The sequence below is a fragment of the Diospyros lotus genome, chromosome 13 (genome assembly GCF_014633365.1).
Source record: "Diospyros lotus cultivar Yz01 chromosome 13, ASM1463336v1, whole genome shotgun sequence".
NCBI lineage: Eukaryota > Viridiplantae > Streptophyta > Magnoliopsida > Ericales > Ebenaceae > Diospyros > Diospyros lotus.
Genome location: NC_068350.1, coordinates 27,229,383 through 27,239,151, shown reverse-complemented (window position 1 = coordinate 27,239,151; position 9,769 = coordinate 27,229,383). Strand labels below are relative to the sequence as shown.

Genomic DNA, 9,769 nt, shown 5'->3' with positions numbered 1-9,769 from the left:
GATTATATAGATTAAAGAAAATCCAAAAGAAAATGGTAAATGGTCACCATTAATGCCTTGGAAAATATAAGATTTAAATAAATCTAATGAAAAATGGGAAAATAGGTCACCCATTAATGCTTGGAAAATGGTGGGATTTATTTAAATGAGAAAGAAAGTATTATGTCTTTCAAGTGGTCTCTCATGTGATGGTGGAAATTAGTCCCATTAATTTAAATGGAAAATAAATATAAATTCAATGGATGAGATGTATTCTTGAATTAGAGAATAAATCCTATGGTGGGGATTTAAAGAGAAGAAATGGCATGGATTGCCAACCTATTAAAGGTGTGCTTTCTTTTAATGGTGGAGATGAAGTCTTGTAAAGACAGTAAATCCAATGGATGAGAGTAATCAAGACCAAAGCACATGGATTGTGCTTTCTTGAGTGGTTGGGATTTTCTTTCAAAAAGCAAATGGAAATCAAGGGCTAAAATCAAGTCTTGAAATTGAGATTTCAAGACAAGAGTAGTATTTAAAGGGAAAGTAAGCCCTTGTCTCAAGTTTTGCCATTTCAAAGAGAGAAAGAAAATGAGAGGAAGGAAGAGTTGTCTTCCAAGAAGAAGAAAGGGAGAAAATGAAAGAATGGAGAAGAAATGAAGATCAAATCAAGGTAAGTTCCATTCTTCTCTTCTCTATTTAGTATTCTTGTATGCAAAGTGAGTGACAAGTTGAAATGCCATTTTAGGTGGGAGAAAATGGTGTTGGAAGCTCTCTTGAAATAAAGATAGGGAGGTTCAAGAATAAGGTAAGGGATGGCCCCATGTGGAGGTGGCCTTGCATTGCATTGTAAGTAGGTTGCATAAACTTTTATGTATCTCTTTGCATGCTTTATTTGTTCATGAGACCTATGGCCATGGGGGTGGGAAAGAAATGGTAGGTTGATGCCTCAAACCATGTTGGGTTGTGAGGATGGAATGACCTAACCATGCTTGCATGCATTTGCATTACATAGACTTGTTATGCTTGTATTTACTTTGCATATGCACCCTTACTGAGCTTTTGAGCTCATGAGGTTTTATCCTCCCCTTGTAGGTTGTTCTTATGTCAAAAAAGAGAGAAGAAAAAGTGGCAAGCTTGTGGGTGGAAGCTCATGGTGTTTATTTATTTTTGTTGTAAATGTATGGCTTATGGAAGCCTATGTTATTGTGTTTGATTCATGAGATGTAAATTTTATTGGGTTGGTAATGGCTTGTTAAAGCCTAAGACTATGAGTGTATATTCCTTTGAAGTGTTGATTTTTTTTTTTTTAAGTGAATGAGATTGAGGCTTATGGCATGTTGAAGCCTAGGCAAAAATCTCACTTTGGTATGAGTTGTTGTGAAAGCATCAAGAGCATAAATTTAAGCCTTAATTTTGGAGAAAAAGAGGCTAAAATTAAAGGAAAAATGAAGTTTATTTATTCACTTTAAATTCTGGAAAATTTGGGTTAGGAAGCCCAAGAAGAAAAAAAAAAGAAAAAAGAAAAGAGAAGTGAAAAAGGCAGCAGAGCGCTGCCAGCAAGCAGCAGGCCGCAGGGCAACCGCGCTCGCGCGGGGGCAGGCAGCCGTGCCTGCAGGCGGGCGGGCACAGGAGGCCACGCGCGCGGCCAGGCGCACGGGCGGGTGTGCGGCCGCGCGCGGCATGCGCGGCCAGCGGGGCCCCGTTCGGGCCCCGGGCGTGCTAGCGGACCGCGCCAGCCAATTTGTTTTTAAAAAAATTTGAAAAATTGGGGAATTTTGGGGCATTTCTTAATTGAATTTGGGCCCCGGAGGAATTTTCAAAATAAAGGGAATTTTCGGGCATTTTGGAGATTTATGTCGAAATTTTGAAAATTTGAAAATGATGAGTTTTTCCTCCAAAATGAGTGATCCATCAATGGTTTGGTTTAAATGGTGATTTTTGGAGCCCGATAAAATTCTTAGTCGGAAAAGAATTAAATTCAAATGAGAAAATAATGATCGGGCATCTTCGCAAGGTTTCTTTTTAACCAAACGCGATGTGGTTTAAAGCCCAATTCTACTAGTAAATCCTGGGGTTTAAGGGAAGGGAGGACGATCCTAGTTCCCACCTAGGGCGTTTCTCCTTGAAACATGGTCCGCCCTTCATCAAAGACTGGGCAGGTGGACAATTCGGGTAATTGTTCACGAGTAACACCCGTAAGTGGGAGCAGAGCGTTACAAACATGCTCCGTTAACTTTTCGGATGATCCCTACATCGATTCAATTTTCTCAGCCTGGTCGACAGTTGTACCGAAAACTGTTCCCGATCCCATTTCTTTTATCACCTAAAATCATAACTCGAATCACTCATCCTTACTATACCATTTTCCTTGGCTATCTAGAGTTTGGTGTACTCCTTTCGTCTAATTCGGTCGTCTAAAGCTGCATTAGTATACCCTATAGCCTCATTTTTTCAAAAATTCAACTTGTACCCTTCATTAAATATTATTTATAACCTCAAATCATTCCCGGGTATTACATTGATAGTTTCAGGTATAGATGGTTTTGTTATGTTTTAAAAGATAATCAAATTGTCAAGGGGCCAGCTTGATTTGGTGAAGACTTTGCAAACTACATTAACCATTACCATTACACACCCCCTAATCCCTATTTTAAAAATCTAATTAAGTTATTAGCCATTGAGGTGGCAGTCTAATGATAGGTTGAAATGTTGGTACGGTCAGTTCTCTCGAGTCGCAGTCCCCTTGATTCCTAGACATTCCCTCTAGAGCTTGCATATATGGTCCATTGCCACAATGATTCGGGTTTAAGTGATAAAAGGGAGGGACTAGCTAGTGAAACTACCATTAAAACTTGACAATGTGCTGTTGGAGGCCCTAGCAAAATTAGCCTAACCCTCAATGTTGCTCATACTTTCAATTTTACCCCAAATGTCCCTCGTACTCCCAACCTTACACTAAAAAACAGAAAGCTATTGAGTGCCAGTTTGCATAGCCAGAAGCCAATGAGAGAGAGAAAGAAATTAAAGAAAGACAAAGTAGACTAAATGTGGATAGAGTCCACGGCCGTCTCTTTCAGGCGAGGACCCCACCAGGACTGTTTCCAGCAACTAACTAGCAGTATATACTTGTACCCACCCTTTTGCCACCTTCCTTCCTAAATTCATTCATTCATTCATTTGACTCTCTTGCAGTTGCAGCCATATTTCCTCCATCTAATTCCCTAATTCCCCCTCAAAATAAATCTTCTCCAAACCAAACCCTCATTTTGCAGATTCCCCTCTCCCACAAATCTATCTCGATCCTTTTCCCAGCTGTCACCATAACCACACACGATGCTCCCAAAGCGTGGCCACAGGTTCTTCAAATTCAGGACCCCCACTTTTGATCGTTTGTGTTGCTGATTTGCCTTATACAAGAAGTCCAATCTCCTCCACAATCCCAAAGAGATTCCTTTTCCATTGGCCGACAGGGAAGATATTCATTCTCCGATCCCCTCATACTTCCGCTTCCATCCATCGCCCTTATCTGTGAAAAAGATATCTCTATCCGTATCCGCACCTGCAGGCAGCCAAATGAGTCCTCAGGCCTACGAGTTGTCGCGCGAGGTTGTGAGCATGGCTTGGATTATGCTGAGGATCGATTACTCCAGGCTCTTCTGGCTCCTCTTTGGCGTCTTCTCCTACGAAAACCACGAAGGAAAGCCTCGGATCATCTAGCATCTATCATCGCTTTCTACATCTTCTCTTCTGCACCATCATAGACAACTAATAATCTCTGTTATATTTACTACTTCATATCCAGTAAGTTTGCCACCAAAGTCATAGTTGGTAGAGTTGGTGGGCTCGAAGTCTAGTTCGAGTTCGAGTTCGAGTTTGAGGCTCCTGAGTATCAGGTGCTCCTCCGTTGAGTAGATCTCAAGGAGAGGGCTGATTAATTTTGCAACAGACATGTACAAAACGCGGTTAGGGGAACACATTGATGGAGCCAAGCTGCAGCTTGGATATGTTGAAGTGGACCCATCTGCCCGCTACGGACGTGTAAGTTCCAGATTTTACCATCGAAGTTGTAGCCTAGCAGTATTTAGTGGTATTATAGTAAGACTGAAAGCCAGTATTTGAGTTTTGTGAGTCTGCGTTACTTCTCACTTAAGTCTCCACCAGTATAATCTTAGTTACAGAAAAAAAGAAACCCAGATTTTTAGTATGAACACAAGAAAATTTCCAGATTCAATGTTCTAATTCTATATGTTTTGAGAGCAGACTTTGTATTGATCAATAAACTAGTAGTGGGTTTTTTAGCATGTGATAGTTCTCATTCTCTATAATGAATCTGAGATCTTGAGATTGAGTCTCGTAAACCTCATTTGTTCCCTTTTAAATCTCAGAAGGTTTAATCGCAAAAAGTATGTGATGTTTGCTGTGCATGCAGTTCAGAGAAGTTCTGGGCAAAGGGGCAACGAAAACAGTGTACAAGGCGTTTGATGAAGTGCTGGGAATGGAGGTGGCGTGGAACCAGGTGAAGCTAAACCAGGTGTTCCGGTCGCCGGAGGAACTGGAGCGCCTTTACTCGGAGGTGCACCTCTTGAAGAACCTTCACCATGAATCTGTAATACGATTCTACGCATCTTGGATAGACGTTGACCACCGGACTTTCAACTTCATCACCGAGATGTTCACTTCAGGCACCCTCAGAGAGTAATTAATTAATTTCCAACCCTTTCTACTTACCATAAAAGAATTAAAAAATTAACCAAGATCTTGATTTCAACTAATATTTTTTTCTATTCATTAATTTGGTTGACTTTCTTCATCTCTATCTCTTGGTGCTTACATGTTCGGGCCAATCGTTAGGTTGTTCTTGCATTTTTGTTCTATATTTAATGTCAACCTTCAATATTTTAGTTTTTATGTCAACTCTTCAGGCTTGATATATATAATAATGCAATTATTTTGTTTGTGGGTAATGTTAATTATGGTGTTGAGTATAATGCTTCAATATCTTTTATTTTTAAATAAGGTGTATTTATTATTTTTTAATTCTTAAACAATTTTATTGATTGATTAATGTTTTAAAATATGATACATCTTTAATCAGCTAACAGGATTATTTGATCCCATATATTTTTAAATAAGGTGTACTGATTGAATTGGCTACTGTATGAAAGTTGGAAATTTTAAACGAAAATATTAAAAGTTTAATGTTGATTTTAAAAAGAGAAATAAAGTAATATTTGATCCCATATATTTCCAAACATCATCTAACTAAACAATGAATAAAGAATGCTTTTTTATTTTTTATTTTTTTGTTAGGTAATGAATATATTATAAAAAATTTAAGAAGGTAGGAGTTTTTATTATTCCTTAATCTAACTGTAATATATATATATATATATATACACACTTAGCGTTGACCCCTCTCATGGAGTATATTTACCTCATTTGATCTTATCCTTTTTCAAAGACTAGCATTAGCTAGACTCTACTTCATTAGATCTACGGTTGCAATCCCTTTAATAGGATTAGGTTTCAGTAACCCTCTAGAGGTAGATTGTTAGCTTTAATGTTTACATAGCAAATGAATAAACAAATAATTTGAGTTCTCTCTCTTAAAATTTCCAAATGTAGGTACAGACAGAGGTATAAGAGAGTCAACATTGGAGCTGTGAAGAATTGGGCACGCCAAATCCTAAGAGGTCTAGTTTATTTGCATGGCCATGACCCTCCAGTGATACATCGAGACCTCAAGTGTGACAATATCTTCATCAACGGCCATGTTGGGCAAGTCAAGATCGGTGACCTAGGCTTAGCAGCCATACTCCGTAGTGGCTCACATCACGCCCACAGCGTCATAGGGACCCCAGAATTTATGGCACCAGAGCTATATGAAGAAGATTACGACCAGCTCGTGGATGTATACTCATTTGGCATGTGTGTCCTAGAAATGCTCACTTCTGAGTACCCATATGGCGAGTGCTCCAATCCTGCTCAAATCTACAAGAAAGTCACTTCGGTAAGCTAACTGACTCCTTTCGCCTTAATTATTCTACGTTACTTGTATTTTGTTTTTAATATCTAAGCCTTCCTTTTAGTTGATAATAAATATATCATTACTGCTTTCCTTGGCTGCAAAAAAGGTGAAATCCCTCACCTTAATATCATTACTGCTTTCCTGGTACTAGGGGAAGTTGCCGGAAGCATTCTATCGTATTGAAGATGATGAAGCCCGGCGCTTGGTGGCTAAATGCTTGGAGACGGCCTCAAAGAGGCCATCGGCGCAAGAGCTCTTGGAAGACCCGTTTCTTGCATCCGGTAAATTAGAAGAGTCACTACTACTGCCCACCATGGCCAGGAGCCCTAGCCAACGTTCCGTCGTCGGTGCCGGAAAATTGGCAGATGAGCCCCTTTCGCCGGCTAATTCAAGGAGTTCAGACATGATTATCACCGGGTCGATGGATCCAGAGGATGACACCATATTTCTCAAAGTGAAGATCACTCACAAGGATGGTAAGCCTCCTAGTAATCCCCACTTCATATATATATATATATATCTGTACGTGCATTATATATAGTTGGCGTGTAGATATATATGTATGTGTGTGTGTGTATACTTATATATATGTATGATTAATGGAGCAGGCCAGGTGAGAAACGTGTACTTCCCGTTTGACACTGTGAGCGACACTCCGGAGGGCGTGGCAATGGAGATGGTGAAGGAATTGGAGATCAGTGAGTGGGAGCCATTGGAGATTGCTGAGATGATTGATGAGGAGATCTCTGCTCTGGTTCCTGCTTGGAAGGAAGCATCCCATCATCATCAGCATATCTTCAATTATTACGACGAACATGAAGATGAAGAAGACGACGACGACAGAGCCCACGACCACCCTCCTTTCTACTGTTTCTCTTCCCATTCTTCGTCCCAAGCTTCTCCCCCCCAGCTTCGTTGTGCCAAGAATGCCTTTCCTGCCCATGATTGGATGCCAGGTATATAAATTTCACAAATACCATATCAATAACATTTTCAATAATCTCTTATACATATATATATATATATATTCTTTTTGAATGATTATTCAAATAACTTAACTATTTTTACTGTTGTTTTTCTTTTTGCTTTTAATAAATTGCATCCTTCCCTTCAATCTACAACCAAACAAAATGTCATTATAGTCTTAAGTTGTATGCGTGTGTGTTTGTATTGTTCATAATTAATTGATGGTTCGGCCTCAACTATATATTGATCACCATGCAGAGAATATGTTTCGCATTAACGATGATGCGAGTTCTCAAAGCTCTCTGAATTCCTACAACTACTCGCACTTGGTCTATTGGTCAAGCAATGATCATATTAATGACTTCGACATGATGAATTCCAAAACCTGCGAATCCAACGTTACTGCAAGGTCGATGCACAATTCTACCAGATTCTGTCCGGAAGATCGAAGCAAAAGCCAAAATTTTCACAGCCAAACCAGTTCCGATCAGCGACTGAAGATGATAAGCCGCACGAAATCTTTCCTGGACGTGCGAAGCCAATTGCTCCGCCGCTCGTTCGCGGAGCAGATAAGCAACCGCCGCCTCTTCAAGACTGTTGGGTCAGTGGAGAACATCGGGTACAAGGATCCCGGCGAGTTCTCCGGCGGCAACATGCCGCTATACTGCGAGTGTCCAACGAGGTCGCCGGGAAACCCTGCTGGACGACGAGGATTTGAATGGTGAGGAATAATATGTTGTGTGGTGTGTGACTTTATGTATTATTTACGTATCATACATGCATCTGTGGACATATGCAACAGTGTTATTATGGAATATTGCTGCTCTCTTTTGATTCACCAGTGTGTTCAAGTTCTGTCCCACTAATCTCCATAGATGAATGATCTTCCCCCTAATGCACTTTCTAGGTAAATCTTGACGAGGGCATAGTCTATACTATAATACCCAACATTTTTATGAAACTCATGCATTTGAGGTAGTAGGATATGCCCAAAGAATTACGAAAATTCAAGAATAAAAATACAATTTCAGAGAGATTCGAAAAAATATGTGATTTCTTAAAAATATTAAAAATATGTTTAGGGGTCGATAAAAGACGCAAGAAACCTCTTCTTAAGCACATTTGGGATTGAAATAAGAAACTACGTGAATAGCCAAAGTCCTAAATAGTACAGGGGTCAAAATGCAAATATATGAAGCTTCTAGCCAAAGTGTAATTCTTGAAAACTCACATCGAGATAGTTGGAGAAACGAATTGGCCAAACCAGCAGTTGGAGGTAATCATGAGGCACACATATTGAGGAGATAAGAACGACACGTGGCAGCAAGTGATTTGCCCGGGTTTTCTATAAATATGACCAAAGTTTACCCAAAGCCATTCCAAGGAGATTTGAGCCAAAATTATGTTGGGTTGAGGGGTTGTGAAGGGAGGAATAATTTCTTAAGGAAGATGGGAAGATTCTGCAAAAAGAAAGAATGAAATTGATGAAGAAACGAGGGAGAAACAAGCCTTGTCGGAGTTTTCAAAGTGTCGCCGATCTAAGTTTATAATTAGGTAGATAAAAGAAAGAGGAAGCCATAGGAACAAACAGGGGTTGAATCGGAGCTAAAACGAGGGAAACAATAGTAAAAAACTAAGAGACTATCGCGTCATCGTCGGAGAAAATGATCGGCGCATGGCTCGTCTTCCTAGGTTGCGTGACAAGGCGTGGATACTCCTTTTTCTCTACAATTTTTCAAAAAAAAAAATACATTAGAATAAATAGAATATTATTGTGTAAAAATATTTGGTGTTCGGTTTATGAAAACTCATATTTTCTGCAAAAAAAACCTAAACCCATTTATTGTGAACAGTACGTCCGAAAGGTAAAACAACAAAGTGAGTGGTTCTTGCATGTGTCTTGCTTTATCTTGATCATCTTTGGTTTCATTTGTGTGTGGTTTCTGACTTACATCTCTTGTTTCCTTTGTACCAAGCATATCCTATCTATTTTTACACGTATCACAACATTTGTTGCTAGTTAATGGGTCATCATGGTGACGTGCTCGTAGTGTGGGGCTGAGGAGCGATCATGTGCCCACAAATGTGGGGCTAGAGTTTTACATGATGACTGGCGACAATGATGGCAACATGGGGGGATTTTCAAGATATACTACATATTGTATTTCCACACATGTACTTCCTCTCCCTGAATTACTCACTGAGATATTTCATATCTCATATCGGCATATTCAAACGTGTCAGGTAACCCAGGTTCCAATTCAAGCAAGGGACAAGTGGTGGTGCTTAGCTAGCATTGGATTTTCATTTTGTTTACCTGTGTAATCCAAATAATATATTGTAAATAGTAGCTAGGATAGCCAAGTTTGTAAAGGGTGTGTGGGTGTCCTACAGTTGTACTACAAATGATATTCAAGAGATGCAGCTGTAATACTATAGAATAGTGGGTTTGATATATTAGGTGTATACGAGTCAAAACACGTTGTATGTGTCAGGATGTGTTGTATTGTAGCTTGTAGTCATGATACTTGTGTTAAAAGGTGTGCATGTGTGTGTATGAAAGTCCTTTGTATTCATACTAAAGGTAACATAATTGGAAATCCTAGCTACCTAGCTTCTCAAGTTCAGTCCTTCGTTTCCGTTGTTAAAGATTTCCCTAATGCCCTTATGTGATCTTAGCATGAGATTTTGAACTGATTACATATACACACTCAGAGCTAGACATTCGGTGCAGTTCATGCGAGACTTGCCTTCCAGTGTTACTGCTGCCTTCTATGTAAATGTTGTCTTTTA

The 9,769-nt window shown here is 39.6% G+C and overlaps 1 protein-coding gene across 1 annotated transcript; it reads left to right on the top strand.

Moving 5' to 3' along the window:
- Positions 1–3,145: 3,145 nt before the first annotated feature.
- On the top strand, positions 3,146–7,814 carry LOC127789178 (probable serine/threonine-protein kinase WNK5). The gene is made up of 6 exons (XM_052317989.1): positions 3,146–4,020; positions 4,412–4,677; positions 5,608–5,992; positions 6,162–6,486; positions 6,619–6,966; positions 7,235–7,814. The coding sequence occupies exons 1-6, from the start codon at positions 3,931–3,933 to the stop codon at positions 7,699–7,701; spliced, it is 1,881 nt and encodes a 626-aa protein (XP_052173949.1). The 5' UTR covers positions 3,146–3,930; the 3' UTR covers positions 7,702–7,814.
- The last annotated feature ends 1,955 nt before the right edge of the window (positions 7,815–9,769 follow it).